The sequence below is a fragment of the Aptenodytes patagonicus genome, chromosome 2, assembly GCF_965638725.1.
Source record: "Aptenodytes patagonicus chromosome 2, bAptPat1.pri.cur, whole genome shotgun sequence".
In the NCBI taxonomy this organism is placed as follows: domain Eukaryota; kingdom Metazoa; phylum Chordata; class Aves; order Sphenisciformes; family Spheniscidae; genus Aptenodytes; species Aptenodytes patagonicus.
This window is the reverse complement of record NC_134950.1, coordinates 75,119,560-75,137,574: the sequence shown is the minus strand read 5'-3', so window position 1 is coordinate 75,137,574 and position 18,015 is coordinate 75,119,560. Positions and strand designations below refer to the sequence as shown.

At 39.1% G+C, this 18,015-nt stretch overlaps 1 protein-coding gene across 3 annotated transcripts in view; it reads left to right on the top strand.

Annotated features, from left to right (window-relative positions):
- The window catches only part of RPRD1A (regulation of nuclear pre-mRNA domain containing 1A), a 47,868-nt gene that overhangs the window by 14,734 nt on the left and 15,119 nt on the right, over positions 1–18,015 (top strand). Inside the window, exon 7 of one of the 3 annotated variants that reach the window (XM_076330243.1) lies at positions 2,492–2,576. The exons of 1 other annotated variant lie outside the window; for it this stretch is intronic. In XM_076330243.1, coding sequence (XP_076186358.1) covers positions 2,492–2,536 — 45 coding nt within the window. In that variant the 3' untranslated portion in view covers positions 2,537–2,576. Of the gene's footprint in view, positions 1–2,479; positions 2,577–18,015 lie in introns of those variants that run through there. One more of the 3 variants, XM_076330242.1, reaches the window with a different exon arrangement.

Genomic DNA, 18,015 nt, shown 5'->3' with positions numbered 1-18,015 from the left:
AACAGCTCATTATGAGCAAATGATCCCCTAAGTTACTCTGTTCTTCACTATTACCAGTCATCTATGTTTTCCTTTCCTACCACATAATACTGTCAGGCCTCCTGTTGAACTTCCCACATATCCTAAATAGGTCCATAACTTCATGTCCATTGCTTCCTAAATCCCTTGTCTCGGCTTTGAGACATAGGTTCCAGCGCTAACTTGGGTATGACAGCAATAGAACTGAAGCTGCACCCTTTTGCAAGGGGAAGATAGCTGAACAGTTGCAGTGCTCTGTAACTGCAGCATATGCATGTAGTCCTTAGAAGGTGCACAAATTAATTGCTTTTCAGGTTTCATATCATACAGGCCTGTCAAGAATGTTTTCTTCACTCTCTGGTTTCTCTACCCTTTTATAACTTCATAACTTGAGTTCAGATTTTGTAGTGTCTTTGTTCAGGAAAACGTTGTTCACAATGTATCTGAAGTGATCACTCAGATCAGTTGTGTCATTCCTAGACTACTCCTCTTTCCTGACTTCCTTCCTATGCCTCACAGAAAAGCAATTGATGAAGGTGGTTCTTATTAACTTCACTGTGTTTATCCGGTGGGGAGAATATCAGCCAACTTCATGTAAGATAGGTGATATGCACGGTAGTGCTGATTGCAGTAGCAACTGATCCAACTGCACAATGGAACCTGGAAGATTAAAAAAACAGGAAGCCTTAAGCTTTCAATCACCTGCCTTACCTTCCCTCTGTGTGTGTGTGTGATGTGTTTGAAGGACAAGTTCCCACAGTACCAGTGTAGGATTGATTGTCTTGAGACACTCACTTCTTTTTGTAGATCGTTACCAGCAATTAGACCCTGTTTAGGTATAGTAGACCACCGGGATAGTGAGTTGCTCAAAAGGCAGTGACTTAGTCCTTCAGACAGATTTATACTTCTGTAAAAACAAAAGAACTCAATTAGTCAGAAATTACAAATGGACTGCAGCTGTGAACAGATTCCACTCTTGTTGGTTGTTTTCAACAAATACAAAACAGTTTAATTTCCCATTATTACTAGATCAAAGAGTTCATAGCTGTAAGAGAAAGCAATTGCTTATTCCTAGGCTGTCATAGTCCTTAAAACTGTGTTTCTTGGCTTAAACTGTTAAAGAATCTCATTCTTATACAGCATGCTTCCAGCTTCAGACTGGTTTCAGAGGTCTGTCTTCAGAAAGCAGGAGCCAGTCTTCAGTATCTGTAGCAGTTTGTTTTAAGCAGATGAAGTCCTAGGATGTTGGGGTATACTGTAAGAATGTTTTTAGGCTGATCAGTGTGGTACAAATGCAGGTTACTAATACAGAACCGTGAGCCAAGATGGTGTCAACCCAAGGTACTAATAAAGAGCTATAAGCCAAGAGATTGTAAAGAACAAGAACCTTAAAATCAAGCTTCTAAACTTGTGTTAAGATGAGTGACTTTATGCTCACTACCAGTAGTGCCTTTTGGTTTGGGAGGTGCAGGCTGATAAACATTCTGAAGTTTTGAAACATAAGATCAGGATGTCTTCATGATACTGTCTATAGGGCCAGCTGACTTAGTTTCTCTGGGTTGTTTTTTTAATTTATTTTTAAGAAATGGCTATCTTCTGATGTAAATACCAAATACCTGTAGCCAGATGCATTTGTTTTCTGAAGCAAGGACTCTGTTTTTACAGTCGTGGGAAATACCATACCTCAGATTAAGCCTTGCTTCTTGGCTTCTCATTTGAAATAGCCCTGGGAAAGGGCCTATCACGTGATTCTTTGAGAATGTATTTCCTGAACTGTCTGTTCCTAGGTTTTACTGCTCAAGTTTTAATTTCTGGTGAAATTAATTTGTTCTAGACAAGCTTGTTTCCTTTGTTAGACTTCTGGCTATTGACATTTTTTTGATTATAACATGGTCTCTGGATTGTAACATATCAAGTCTTCATTTCTTTCTGAATTAGTATCACCCATCTGTGAGTATATTGCTGAGATCCTACCTTATTGCTTATACCTGTCTAACACCCAGGTATGTTAAGAAACAAGTGGTTGTATTCTTAGTGGAATCTAGAAACGTTACCTGCTGTTGACCTGGTTTAACAGTATTAGAATTTGAATTTCCAGTGAATTCTTGCTAACTTTAAACTTTAGATGGGAGCTTTAGACCTAAATTTGCAGATCTTGTATCTTCTGAAGAAAATTTACAGGTAAGTAACTTTGAATAACAAATCTTTCCATGAGTATTTTTTTAAAAATAAGAGTTTCTCTTGTAGTTATTTCTAAGCAGAAGTGCATGATTCCCATCAAAATCAAGGTAATGTATGCATTAAATCTTGACATGAAATTTTGACAACAGATAAATAATATGAGCTGTCGTGTCTGCATCAAAAGCTAATTGTACTGCTTAGTAGGTGACTTTCATAAGTCTGCTCTGGGTAAGTAGTGTCATCTTTAACCCTTAAATTGTTTTCTTTAACATCTGTCTAGCTTCTGTTGCAGGTGGTGGACATGGACCTATCTTCTAATGATGTCACCATCCATTAGTACACACATCCTGCTAAAAATAAATTTAAGAATCAAAATCTTGTATTGTCTGTTGTTTTTGAAAACTGAAGAGGAGGAATTCTGTAACTACTCATACCAAACCTCTGCTATTTTCATCTATATTCTCACAAACGTTACTGAGTTTATGCCTGAGATGGATAAGTATTTATCCACTGTCATTCCTCTTTCTTGAAGATTAAAACTTTCACATGGTTGGTCCTAAAACTCACAAGTCCTTTCAGTTAAATCATTTGAAATTCCAAATGCAGAAGTTCGGGTGTCTCTTGCATTGAAGCTGCCATTACCAAAAGGAAAGAGCTGTGAAAACAAGACTTTTTCAGACTTTTGCTTTTTGACTTACACTCTAGTTCTTGGGTTCCCATGAAAACCAGAAGTGAGAAGTGATGGATGTAGAACTTGTCCTTCACAAGCACAATAAAGAACTTTCACTTTATTAATGTACATCTATCTTACATTTTATGTAGGTAACAGATGCATTTTATAATTGCTCTTATGCCCCTTTAGAGCCCCCCTTCAATTTAGGATTGTCCTAAAGAGCATTTTCCCTTCACTTTTATACTACTTCAAAATTGACACATATTTAAGGTTCAGCGTACGGTAGCTGTATATGGAACCTTGTATAGGATTTATAGGTAGATGTGATTCTGTCTGTTAGAGAAAATGGAATTTTTTTGCAGAAAGATTTTTGTAGGAACCCTTTTTTCTCAGAACTTTGAGGACTGATATAACTTCCTGTTTTCTAGTACTTTGGCTGACTCTTCCCTCTCTGCATTCTCGTTGTGTCCCCCTCTTGCCTCCCTGCCCGTTCCCTAGTTTTTGAACAGAAATGTTGGTTGATCTATTGATCTCACTGAAGGCTGATAAAAAGAGCTTTTTATGTTATACAGGAACAGAGAGTTAGGTATACATAAATTAATATCCAGGTGTGCTCATCTCCTTGTGATAAAGACTGTCCTGTAGACGTTCTAGAACTAACGTGGCCTTAAATACAGGCATGACATGAACAAGAGAAGTACTTGATTTACTTTTTTTTATATTGCTTTGCTTTTGCCTTCTCCACAACCTCATTGATTACAGAGTAAATAGACTCTAAATTAAGTAGACTTAATAAATTTCAAATAAAGGCTTTGATAGTTCAAAATCTTACACGACTTATTAACAAGTGTGGGCAGGGGATCATATGACCTTTTTCTAGGAAAACAAGACAGCCCCCTCTCACCTTCGTTTTGATGTTATGGAAAAACGTAGCATCGCTACACTTAGCATGGCTGGATGACCCAGTTTCTTACATAGTGTTCTTATCAACTTACCACTTTAAATTGGGGAACATCTCGTCACCAAATCCAAATTCTGATGAAGGAAATGCTACTCTGGGAGGCCTGCTCTGTTTTAGCAGCTTGCATTGATGATGTTGCCGTCTTGCAGTCCTCATTTTCTACAGCTGTATAAACAATATTCATATCCTTACACTCACACATCTGGTTATAGTTGTTTGTGGTTTCTTAGCATGTTAAGAGAGTATTATATGTTCAGTGCACTTTTATTTCATGATTGAGCTTTGTAGCTCAATATAGCTTGACTTGTCTTCCTAAAGGGTTTAATTTTGTCATGGGATTTTACGGGTAAACAGCAAGCAGTTAGTCCTCCTAGTCTGTAGCTCTGGAGTCAAAGGCTTTTCCACCCCCCCACCCCCCAGTTCAGTTCCAGCTTAATGGTTTCAAATGCAGACAAAAATGTTAAGCAAAGAATTTAGGGATGGCAGTGGTATACAGGCCTCTTGTGTTTAGGTTTTGTTTCTCAGTGCAAGACTGGATTGATACTATTGTCTGCTGTTTCCCTCTACCATGGCCTTTGTTATCACAGGGTATAGTGCTTTCCTTGCTGTTTTGTTGGTTTGTTGTTTTTTTTTCTTTAGACCCCTTATACTTACCTAGTATCTTTCTATGCTAGCTTCTTTCTTTCAGTGCCAGATGAACTTAGGGTAATACATTCAGTCATGCTTCATACTTTTCAAGTCCACTTAAAATAATTGGGATTCATTTCTTCATAATTTTGCAGCTGAGCAGCTAAAGTATTTTGCTGAGCTTTGGTTGAAGTTGAGGAAGATTGATTTGTAGCATGAATCCTATGCTGCTTTTTGTTACGGGGTGGAGTTTGCAGCATTGTAGGTGATGTACAACTCCCTAAATGTGGCAGCGCCACAGTAACTCAAGTTAATCTTGAGTTAGAACTAAGCTGTGCTGTACCTGCTGCTAACAGCGCAATGACTGCAGAACTGGTAGCTGGGAAATAGCGGGAAGTGGGCAATAAGGTTCATCCATACTCATCAGTACTGTTTTGAGTATTTAAGATCTGATACATGCTTGGCAGCAGAAGACTGCCTGTAAGTAGTGATACCAAACAGACCGTGTTTTCTGGTCTCTTGATGTTATGAACCATTGCATTCATTTCTGTTCAGGATTACAGCTTCAGAAATTGAAGCTGTGTTGACAGTGCTTCCAGTTCAGGGAGTATATGACTTCTACTGAAAGGGGTGTTTGAATCAATCCAGATACTCTTGGGCTGAGGGGAGCATGACTGTGGATCTCTTTGTAATAAAAAAGGAGAGCCTTCACCGGAATTATTTTCTTTTGTGGGCCAATTTCAAGTAACTGTCACTGTTTTTCAGAGGAAATGTATGTAGCTCTTAACCATCAGGAGGGAAACGTAGTCTAAGGATCTCTAATGGATGGATTCTCTTCATTCTAGTTCTCCCCATCCTACCCTGTACAAAATGGAATATGATTCAGAAACAGGCCCCTATACTTAGAGATTTGTGTAGATGGGTTCAAAGCCCTTACTCGGAGATTGGCTTTGAATGACCATTTGAGGTGCTTTGTGTAGTGTAAATGCTCTGCTCATCTTAAAGTTGAGTTGCACAGTGCAAGTCCTTTAGTGAATATAGTCAGTGGGGGTTTTGTGTCTTTAAAAAAACCCAACCAAACAAAAAAAACCCCAACTCCCCCCCCCCCAACCAAACTTCAGTAAGCTCAGTAGTTTGGATTATCTACCTGAAGATGACTGGGGAGAATTAAGCAATCACTGCAATATTCATCTCTCCTTAAGGTTTATTAGGTTAGAAGTTAAAGAATGTGAGGGGATGTTTAAAATGAGACACAGGTTGCATCTCTTATCTGCAATAGAAGTAGGCTTGCTAAGCATGCTTACAGGTTGCTAAGGTACCTTTTAAATGTGGTGGTTCTTTTGTTTCCATGAGCATTTTTTTCAGTGGCAGGAGATACAGTTGTAAATGTTAAGTTTTGTAGAAGTAATTTGCTGGACTAGAGTGGAGAACAGCAGCCCTTATGTCAAACACAGCAAAGCAAAGTCAAGTGGTCAGTGCATTTTGTTCCTCTGTGCTGTACCCATTTTATGAGAATAATGCTTATTTGCCCCATTTCTTATAACAAGCTTAAAACCTCTCTGTACTTGAGCAATAAATAGCCTTTTTCTATATTGTGACTTAACGCCTGCAGCCTCATACCATGGTACGTAGTTTCTCAATTTGTACCTGAAAGAGTATTAGACTTCAGAGCTCTATGTTGTCATTCAGAGCAACAGAAACACTTGAAGACTTCCACTTTCCGAATTGAATTACCAGATATTTGAGTATAAATCCTGGCTTTTCTAACAGATTGGGCAGGTTATAGGTTGTACTTTGCTCATCCTTGTAAAATAAGGATAACCTTTTGCTTCAGTTCAGCATGTTTTAAAGCATTGCTTGTCACATTGAAGATGCCCTGTTCTTGAAACAGGGTAATAAAAATGTTACGTCTTTTGTATTTATAAAACTTTTTACCAATTTTACCCCTATTATTTGTGAAGGGTGGGGTTTTTTTAACCTTCACTCTGCAGCTTATCCATTACTTTTTATTTGAAAGGAGGGGGAAAAAAAAAAAAAAGAACGTACAAGATACCGGGTGCTTTTATCTAATACCCTCGAGGTACCTTTTGAATTCCTTGTTATAAAAATACCGAGAGAAGATACTGGTCTTATCTAGGTAGGACTTGCTGTTGTTCGAGAGACTTTTAGACAGAATGTTCCTGGCTGTTGCAAGCCAAAAACTTGATACTGTTAACCAAAATGAATGGATCTATTTGTGTCATCCTCAGAAGAACAAGTTTTGCAGGTATGTAATGGATTCAGTTTTTGTGCAAACAAACATCTGAGAGGATGGGAAATTGAAAACGGAATAATCAGTGCTCTACCTAAAACTTTTTAAGTTTTTGAAGGAAAGCTGTAGATTGGCAAGCGACTTCGTCTGGTGCTTTCTGCAGCAGACGTTCCCTCTGCTTTGATCAGATGTTTGCTGGAAGAAAAAAACACAGAACTGGATGTAAGAAATGGATGCAAGAACTGGATGTAAGAAATACTGAAACTGTAGCACCCATTTATGTCAGAAGTAGCAATGTAGTCTTTCAAGTTAAGACTACACCTTTTCTACAAGCCTTAATTTCCCACAGTAATATTGTTACTGTTTAGACTTTTTAAAATTCTGATGTTTGTGTTGCTAGACCTGTTACATTTTAAGAACATATTTTTTTAATTTGTATTGTGAATACAAAGTCAGCAGAACTGTAAACCCTGCTTGTATCCCTCATGCAAGGAGAAACTTGCTTTTGGAATTGATACTTGTTGAAGCAACTGTAAACTCTAAATAGAAACATAAGACTACACTGGAATGAGGGGTAGTAACTACACGGACTAAACATTGGGCTTTCTCATTCAGTGTGAGAATTACAAAGGAAACGTTTGTAATCTAGTTTCAAAACAGAAACTGAATGTTGTGGATGGAAAGGAAAAGGGAAGGGAAGCTATCAGAAAGCTCTGCTCCACAGCTGGAGATGACTTGTATAAACAAACAGAACAGAAATCCATTGCTTTAGCTAATGTCTCCTGGTGGTTTCGTTTAACAGGAAGATAAGCCCATGTGTATTCAAAGATAACTGTGTTCGACTCAAACGCTGTGCTCCTTAGTGTTCTCTTTAAATTATGTCCTAATTAAAGCCTGTGGTGTTAGGCTGATACTCAAAAGTTGCACTTGGAAAATTTTTCTGCCATCATTAAGATCTAGAGACTTTATTATAAATTTTTTGGTCTAACAAGCTTCTGTATGAAGTCAAAAGGAAGCACCACACAAGTTACTCTTTGCTATGACCTATACCGGTAGTTACATTTTTTGCTGCGCTTTGATAATGATTTGGCTGGTTGGTTGGAAGGGCTGGCGAGAAGTGCTTCCTGGAATCTGACAGAAGAAGGAAGAGAAATTAGCTAGAGTATTGGCTTGCTTTTTCTCTCAGCCTTGCTGAAACAACACAAAGCAGATTTCATTTTATCTCAGTTACAAACTTTTGATGTTTCCACTTAAAACCAGCATAGTGTTAGAAAAAGTGATTTGCGTAAAATCTGATGCAGAACGTAGTAGCACTCATGCGTTTGTGGAGAGGGCGATACCTTTTTGAAGAATTTGGATGTGCACAGCAAGGAAACAGTCTACAAGTGGACAACGACTAGCTGTTTATGAAGCAGCATTTAAAGAAAATTTGCATCCAGTGTAGTTACTGTAGATCTTGGGCAGAGTGCTCACATCTACCTGTCCCCTCACATACACATAGGAAAATAATTCATCAGCTTCTGTAATAGTCTGAGGTGGCAAATATTTTCAGAGCCCGTTGATGAAATAATAAATTACCTTTTGTTATTAGTTGTATTTTAATGTCAGCATAGGGGAAAGTAAAGTTCTTACTGGAAGAAATGTTAACTTGCACAAACTAATTAGTAAGTACAGGTGATATCTTTATGACAAAAACCTGTTTGCATTTAAAAAAAAATTTGTATTAGGAGTGAAATATTGTTGTTTTAGAATACGTCAACGTTTTGTGGTATGTAAGGACAGTGCATTTTCCATGTTTTTTGGGGTTTTTTGTTTGTGTGTTTGTTGGGTGTGTTTTTTTTTTTTTTTTTTGAAACCCAGAGCTTGAATTGAAATTCATCTAAGTCCATCAGTTATGGGTAAAATATCACTGAAAATAAGAACAACACTGAAGAATTCAGATGAATCTTTCATGACTGAGATAAGGATCACTTTTAGCTTTAATAATTCCGTTGTCAAATCAAAATTATTTGAGTTCATATGAATCAAAATGAATGAGTTCATAGTTGAGCTGCTTTAATCAAGCACGAAAACTATTTTGTTTCTTTAGTTTGAATTCATGATGATCTTACGGAGTGGTACTACTAAACCAGTCACAAGGTTTATTGTCACCATTTCAGACATCTTTTATGGTCTGTATGCTCTTTTCAAATAGCTGCTGATGATCTGAAGGACGCCTTCAACTTTTCTGTTAATTATAAATTCTCCATCTGCAGTTCTCAATAAAGGTACGAGTAAGTAGACAAACATTAGCCAACAGAGTTTTAACACATCACGGTAGTGAAGTCTTTTTTTTGAGCAGTAGCTCTCCAGTGTGCTTTTTTAAGTAACCTCTGCTAATTGCTTAAGTAGCAGATCATGGAAGTTAGTAACTTCCATATCTTTTCAGCTAAGGCTAAATGTAGAGGGCAGAAATACTGTTCAGTAGGCCTCAAAGTGAAACTGAATTTTATAGATCAAAAACATCACACACCAATGTCTTAAGTCAGTATAGTAAACCCGTGGAATTTTACTTCAAAAAATCCAGACATTTTATAAAATCAGCTACTCCTAGTTCTTAAAAAGAGCTCAAAGAATAGAGGCCGCTTCAGGGAGCAGTAGGCCAAGAGCCCCAGCTGAGAAAAGATGAAAACTGTTAGGGAAAATAATGCTTCTCTTGGCTGGGCTGTTGCTGAAAAATCCAGTTCTTAAAAACTGTCTTTATCTTTCTGCTAAAGCATGCAGGTGAAATACAGAGTTTTGAATAATGTTTCCTTTCAGCTAGTAGCAACTGTAGTTTAGTTAATACTGGCCTGATTCTGAAAATTAATCTGCAGGAATAATGATAGCCTTTTTCCCTGGAGAAGCCAATCTGAAGGCTTACCTCCACACTGAAACACACACACAATGTGTGTACTCGGAATCAAAATGCTGAGGGGGGAATGGGAGGAAGAGAACTGCAGGGCTTTCACACGATGCTACAGCTACCTGGTAGAAGTGTTCATTCTTGTGTTGGTTGGAATTGGAAGCCGAGATTTATGATAATGTACATGTTTATACACACAACACACACACACACACACACACTCTCTGTTATTTCTTTTTTTTTTCCTAGCACCTTATTTCAAAATGTGTTGTCTTAAAAGCTGGATTATTTTCTTCATACCTAGATTTCCCTGATTGAGCGGGATATGGTACAGGTGTCTGCACGAGGGGAGAACAAGTTGGAAGCTATGAATTAAAACATGGTTGAGGACAATGTGAAAACACCAGCCCTCATTGTTGACTGTCTCTTGAAGCTGTATGCGTTAGTTATTCTGGGGGGTGTAATGGAAGAGTAAGAGAGCAATTTAGGAGAGCTATGCATTCCACATCTGTTGTGCTTGCTGAGAATTAGTGTCTTAGCTGGGGAGAAATGGAAGGAGTTCTTTGTCACAGGAGTGCTCACCATCACCCAATAAGGGTGTAAAGTGGTCCTTACACTTGCCTTAAAATTTAATTCTAGACCAAAGGAATGGCCAGAGTACACTTACTTCTGCATTCAGGCTGAAACAGTTGCGATGTTTTTTCAGTTCTGCCAAATGCAAAAGAATACTGGATTAGTCTACTTTGAGAGTTGTTGGTAAAGTTTTTCCACTGCCAAGATTGGGACTGCCGTGGACTAAAAATGATGGAAACAAGGAGAAACAGAATGCAGGGAAACAACTCGGGATGATGTATAAATCCTGTAAATGAACTCTGTGTTGTCTTGGAATTTCATTCTACTAATATAGTATGAAGATGTATCTCTGAGATAAGTGCATTAAGTTGACTTGATTAGGGAGGGCAAAACATTTTTCTAACACTTCTCAGCTACTGCTGGCAGTGATTGGCGGAAGAGGAGAGAATAAATTGCTGTTACAGAAGGGTTATAGGTATTGTGCTGGTCTGATTTCCTGGGAGACTCAACTGTTGCAGTCATGCTCCCAGTCTATCAATTCTTTCATTTGACAGGGAAACAATATTAGTAATTCAGTTCCTTAAAAGTTTGATAAAATTGGTTTTGTGAATAAGTGGATAGAAGAGAGGCCCAAAGGAATGCTTCAATAGCTCTTCTCCCCTCAGTCTGCTGTCCAGTCAGCCGGACTCAGCCATCACCTCCGCTGCTCTTTGCCACAATAGTTGGGCAATGTAGAAGACATTGAGGAATATTGGGAAGGGGAGGGGAGAGTTGGAGGGGGCGCACTGGGTGGGAGTTACTGTGGGAGGGAAAATGGGGCTAAATGGATGGAGTTAGGACGTTTAGCCATTTCTTCACAGAAATCGAATAGCATCACCGTTCACTGAACATCCTTTTACCACTGTGCTGCCTCATCTTGAATAAATGGTGCAATTGAGGGTGTAAAATATTTGCATGTGATAATAGGATTGAAACAGTATTTCTCTGAAAGTATTAGTCTGAAGAGCCAGTGTTTTGAGCTGGCCTCTCCAACATCACTAGCTGCTTTATTTTCTTGCCTGATGCACTATTGGATTAAATTCTTGTTTTTCACAAAAGCACCTTTCTGTTTAATTTTCTTCATCTGTGAAATTGACCTCACACCAGGTTCTAAATTCTCAGTGGTTTGGTAATTTAGAAATATATTATGAATTCAGATTGATTAAAAAAAACCCTTTTGCACAGTTATCAAATGAAGTACACTGCTCCATCAAGAAAACGAAGAAAAATCTGCTGTCATAAGTTTTTCAAATTGAAGAAGAGCTTCAGTATTTGAAATGGGATGGTACATATTTAAATGAGAATATTTGGAACACTTTGTTGTCTAAGTGTCAAAAAGGAATTTTAGTTACTTGTTTTTCCACACTTTTACACTACCAAATTTAAAAAAAAAAAAAAAAAAAAAAAATTAAGCCAATGAGAATGGTATTTTTGAGGGGCAAAGGCAGGAGAGGAACGTACTGTGACTTTTTAGGCACAAAATTTAGTGAACGTAAGAGACACATGTTTTACATTTTTGTTAGTGGACAAAATAAGGACTCTGAGGAGATAAGTTATTGTTAACAGCATTATCTGGCCCCAGCCTTATCTCCTTGAATCAGACTGGTTTCTCTGCAAAAGAGAACAGTTCTCTCTCCATAGCTGGGTTTGTTTGCCACAGTGTACACATCATTTGTAAGTGGGGGTGAGGGAGGAAGCTGAGAAGTAGGAAGAATGCCACGTGCTTTTTAAAATAATTGTGAAGTTACAGTAAATGTGCACCAGAGGGCTGGAATATTAATATTTTGTGATTTAGCACAAATCCTGAAGTATTTGAAGCTGTTCTGCAAGTCTTTGATTTAGGCCAGTGTTAACTGATAGATAGAAATCACTGTAAAATTAAGCCTTTGATCTTCGTGCAAGTTAAACGTTTCCCTCTGTTTTGTTTCTTTCCTCCTCCCCATGCATCCAAACCAGACTTCTGTATGCTGCTCCATCTTTGAGGCCCTGTAAACCAGATGTGGAGATTCAATTTTGCTGTCAGCACATGCAACGGTTTTAAAGCTCTGCTGCATGCAGAGTTTGGGGGTAGGAAATGTGTAGTGGCTGCTGTGTTAGTTACTACGTTGCAAGAGGGAGAGTCAAGATTTGAAAGACACGGAATTGAAAGTTGGAGATAAATAAGCATTTGAGCTTTGAGTTCCACCATTCAAAAGATTTTTGTTTTGAAGTCACTTCTGAAAATAGCACATTAAGGACGTGTCAAAAATAGCAACAAGACAATGTGAAGAAGGCTGGAGAAGCAAGATTTACATCTGACTATGGTCCTAGAGGTCAAGTAGACACTTACTTTGCTCTAGTTCCTCAAATGTTAGGTTCTCATTACCCCTTTCCATCCTAATTATGTATTTCTTTTCATCCTTTGTTTCTCTTCAGTCAATAGCATTCGGATAAGGTTCATTTTACTCTGGCCCAAATACTTCATTCATCAGACCGCGAAGGAGGTAGAGGGGCAACATCATTTGTTTGTTCCGGAGTTGTACATGTAAACAAGTTCTTGGATTTTATGTGGAGCGCTGAGCTCCTTGTAACTTCTTAAAAACAAGCCTCAGAGCTGTCCCGATCTCAATAAATGTGAGCCCTTTGATCATGAAGATAGTAGAAGGCAGAAGACTGAGCAGACGGTATAACTCCCCCAAGTGTTACACTTGGCAGTGTTTCAAGCACACGAATTTTTATTGTAATTTATTTCTAGGTTGCTAGTAACTACCAGAGTAGAAGAAACGATTCCGCAAGGGCAGTAGATACGAAATCAGTCGTTTCCTGCGTCACATCCCAATTCACTATTTGTAATCTGACCCATCGCTTTATTCTCTTCTGCGCCATCACTTTTTCCTGCTTTCTCCTGAAACCATGGTCACTGAGAATGTTGCATTCGTATAGAATCTCCTCTTCCTTTCCCTCCCTCCACCTCATTTCTGCTATTCTACACATCAAGACTCAACAGCGAAGCTGAATCTGATGCTATTCGTTGCCTAAGAGTTCAGAGTATGAAGGTGAAACCTGGTTAAATTCTAGATGTATTCTAGAAACATCATAAAATCTCCCATTTTAAGTTACCTGTTTTCTAATGGAGATAACTGACATCCATCAGTCATAGTCAACTGTGGTCAAAAGGTGGTGGCTCATTTATAAGGTCAGTATATTTGATAGATAAATTGAGCGAGCTGTGCCATCATTGTACCAACTTTATTTTGGAGTATTTGGCCTCCCAGATACTGATAATCATTTGGCATCCAGAAAAAATCAGGGGTTTAGTTAAAGTGATATTTGATGGGTAGCTTCCAGCCATATCTTTTCAGTCTTTCACTCATTTATGATTCTATAATAACTATTGTAAGCAACAGATACTGCATGGGTTCCAGTAAATCATGTTTTCCTCTTTCCCCATTTTCTGCCTTCTGCCCTAGGATAACTTTTTTGTGGTGGTGTTTTTTGTTGCTGCTGTTGTTTTTTAAACCAGTGGTACATTAAACAACCTTTAGTTTTAAACGATTTAGATCTAGAAGCTGTACCACTGTAATTAGTATTGCGTACACTGACTGTTTAGTGAAACAATTTAGTATGCCATCTTGAAAGCCGGGCGTTTCTTGTGCTTGCTGTCACAGGTCACGTAGTGAATTGAGTGCCATTTCCAGTAGACAAACGCATCATTTGGCATAGATGCAACCTCTATAAAGATAGCTAAATTCTGTCTATGCGTATACCTATTAATTTGCTCTCTTGGCCACAACACAATTACTGTGCTTAGCTATGGCATTACCTGAAGATGCAGGAGTGGAAAGTCCCTACTTATAATACTCTTATCTGTGGGAGAAATCAGGTGTTCTTGCTCAGCGATGTCATCTCAAAGCCTTTTTGTCCTAAGGCTGAAAGATCGTGGAATAAAGCACAAACAGTGTTGCAGGTACAAACCCAAAGCAGAAACTACAGTCACTACACGCTGCTTTGGTTCTGGGGAACCTGCATGAACTTCTTCAGACAACATGTTCCTCTCAAGAACTGATAATTCCTGATTTTCTGGATTTCTTTTTGTGCAATAGTGCTGTCTTAGAACACACAGCAGCAAGAAATTTAACGTGACTAGGCTATCCTCCAGAAAGTAATCTTTAAACCACTACTGCTTTGGTTTCCTGGCTAGCTTCTCACCTTCAATTTGTATGGATTGTCAATGTATTCTCTTGCTGTAAAGCCTCTAAGCGAAAACCATCCTAATGCCATTGAAAATGTAATGGGCTGTTTCTTCTGCAGCCCATTTTGTACCCATGTTCTCAGCATTTCTAGAAAGAAGCACCTTGAAACTTTTTTTTTTTTAACCTCCTGGCTGATTAACGTCTTCTACCTTATGCGGAAAGAAGAATCCAGGCCAGTTTTGTGGAACACCGAGATCTTCCTTTATTCCCAACCCACACTCCAGTAGAGCTGTTACACTTAGTGCTAATCCTTGAGTCCTAGAGGGGTGCTGCTTTATTATTGGGCTAATGAGTGTTACTAAGATTGGACTCCAAAGGATCATGCAACTGCTTTCAAGCCAGGTGGTTGAAAATTGTTGTTTTGATGTATATGCAAAACATAAAATGATTATTAGCATAATTTTTTTTTTTCAAATCTTACAGTTCAAGATAGAGAAGCTTCCTGTCCCTGTGCTGACTGGGACCATCTCTTATTCCATTCGTGTCCTCTGTGCTCTACATAATGCGTGTACAACTTGGCAAATATCCTAGACCCAAATCCTTGAAGCCATGCTGGATAACAGCCTCTGTAGTCAGTGGGAAATTAATGTTCTTTTCATGCAACATGATCAGAAAAATTGTACACACTCAATAGCAGCTGTAGGTTTTAACTTTATGCTTCTGTTAAAGAGTAAGCAATAATTCTTAGGCTTCTGAGGGTAATTCTGTATGTGGGCTGTAGAATAATTTTGATCACTTAAACTTAAGTTTTGGAGTTACCTGTAAGTATTCATTGTCTTCTGGTGTCTGAATAGCTAACATCCAGTTAGGTAATAACTAAAAGAGCAAGAGAGTTTACAGAAGCTACTCTTAAAAAACAATAAAGTAATAAAGACCGAGTTGTATAATCTAGGTTTTAGCTATCTTCAGTTATAAGATGCTGAGCACAAACTCCAGCTTTGCATCTTTTAATGTACTTGATAAAGGCTTAGCATTTAAATATGTATTTGTTAATTTAAGAAATCATAATTGTATTATGTGATTTAAGATTTAGAGCAAATTCATTTTCTGCATGTCAGCCAGTGCCCAAGTTTCAGTAGGAGAAAGTTGCTGGAAAATACTGAATTTCATTGAGCTCCAATAAAACCAAAGCTATCAGTGAAAAACATAAATGCGGAGACAAACTGTTGTGAGGGGCAGCAGGCAGGCTCTCCATGCTGCAGTGGGAGGGAGGGATACTGTACAATTCTGACAACTCTGCGAGGTCCAAACTTGCATTAAAACAATTTTCGCAGGAGATGTGTGCTACACAGCCCGCAAAATGTTTAATGGCAGAACAGTTTTCTCTTATGCTGCTACATACAGACTTATTTGTTAAAGTATGTTGCCCACTTTTTCATGGCATGTGTATGTTTAACAGTGCTTTTTCTTCCAACGTTTGAGTACCTAGCATGCTTTTATGCTACGTCACACAGCTTTTGCCATGTTGCCCAGTGAACTTTCTCCTCCAAACCTCAGTTGATCTGGAAACGTAATGAAATATGCCCTACACGGTTGCAGATTTCAACCTACATATGAATGACTGTGGGGAGGGTTTTTTTGCTGGTTTTACTTGGCCCTGTTGTCTTGACTCTTCCTGATAACGTAGCTGCGAGCAAGTCACTTTCCCTGAACGGTGGCAAAAGCATGGTTTTGTAGTTTGTTCTTTTTAGCTGTGAAAGGGGGGCAGTTGTGCTCTCTGCGCTATCAGCAGTTACTTGCCCTCTCTCAGTGGAGGCTTCTCTTGCTATGTTGTTGCAATGTCAAGGACATGCTGGAGCTGGCTGGGAGTCAATGGGGGACTCATTTGGGCTGCTAAGCCCCTTCAGCTTGTGGTGCCTGGCTGGCTTGTTTTTGTTCACTTGCAAGTGGGTTTGCAGGGTGCCAGTAGAGAAATTACCTTTTGCTTTACGAGGCCAATGGCATCCTGGCCTGTATCAGAAAGAGTGTGGCCAGCAGGAGTAGGGAAGTGATCGTGCCCCTGTACTCGGCACTGGTGAGGCCGCACCTCGACTACTGTGTTCAGTTTTGGGCCCCTCACTACAAGAAGGACATCGAGGTGCTGGAGCGTGTCCAGAGAAGGGCAACGAAGCTGGTGAGGGGTCTGGAGAACAAGCCTTATGAGGAGTGGCTGAGGGAACTGGGGTTGTTTAGCCTGGAGAAAAGGAGGCTGAGGGGAGACCTCATCACTCTCTACAACTACCTGAAAGGAGGTTGTAGCGAGGTGGGTGTCGGTCTCTTCTCCCAAGTAACAAGCGATAGGATGAGAGGAAATGGCCTCAAGTTGTGCCAGGGGAGGTTCAGATTGGATGTGAGGAAAAATTTCTTGACTGAAAGAGTGGTTAAACATTGGAACAGGCTGCCCAGGGAAGTGGTTGAGTCCCCATCCCTGGAGGTATTTAAAAGACGTGTAGATGTGGCGCTTAGGGACATGGTTTAGTGGGCCTGGTGGTGTTGGGTCGATGGTTGGACTCGATGATCTTAGAGGTCTTTTCCAACCTTAATGATTCTATGATTCTATGAGGCAAGCCCTTTGAAAAAAAAAAAAAAATTGAATGCATGGTGACTTTTACAGTCACTCTTTAAGACGGTATCTTAAGTTTGGGTGCAAGTCTTTATATTTTATTATTATAAGTCATAGTTAAATCATAAATCATTTATCATAACTGTACCTTGGATTTAGTGCTGTTCGTTATCATATGTTTCCCCTCCTACATGGGGGAAAGGTTGCCCTTTTGCATGACGGTTGCACTGCAGAGCGAAAGCAAAGTGGCATACCCAGGCCTAATACTCAAGCCCTTTACTTCATAGCAGGCTGGAAACATATACCCAGAGGGCATTTATGTCGTTCTTCATAAACACTTACTTCCCCGCAACTGATCGTGTCCAGCAGACCAGAACTTTTAAGACATGTCCTGGCAGGCTGGTTTTGCTGTGCCAGCCAGTCGATCCAGCTCTTGCCTGAACTTCAGCTGCAGGTTCAGACCTGCTGGTTTTGTTTTCCTTGATGGAAATCCCAGTCGTCAGATGCTAGGCGTAGTTTATTTTCATTTTTTCTTTCAAACTTCATGTTTACGAGAGATCTGGAAACATGAGCTTATGGACAGACCAGTCTTAACAGTTTACTGAACGAGTAGGGAAGAGATGGACAAGTATTTTAAAAGTTCTTAAATTGCCCTACAAGCCGTATATATTCAATGTGTATTCAATTCAATGGTAAGCCCTTTTCTGCAGCAAGAGTACAGTCTCCATTGCTACTTCAGGTCTTGTTTTCTCAGGGAATTTGAAGCAGCTCACCAGCGAAATGAGACAGATGTAATTATGTTGCAATTTGGACATCAAATGTGATAAAACCCACGTACTTCTGCGCTTTCCTGAGGTATTGTAAGGAAAACCCAACGTTTTAAAATATTTTAGATTCTTATTTTAGCCTGTACAAATGGAAGTAGAACCTGATACAAATTTAAAACAGTATCAAGTTTGTGAGAGTGGATTTTGTATGAATAAGAGAAATTTGGAGTGTCTGTCATACAGAACAACCCCAGGGGAATGTACCTG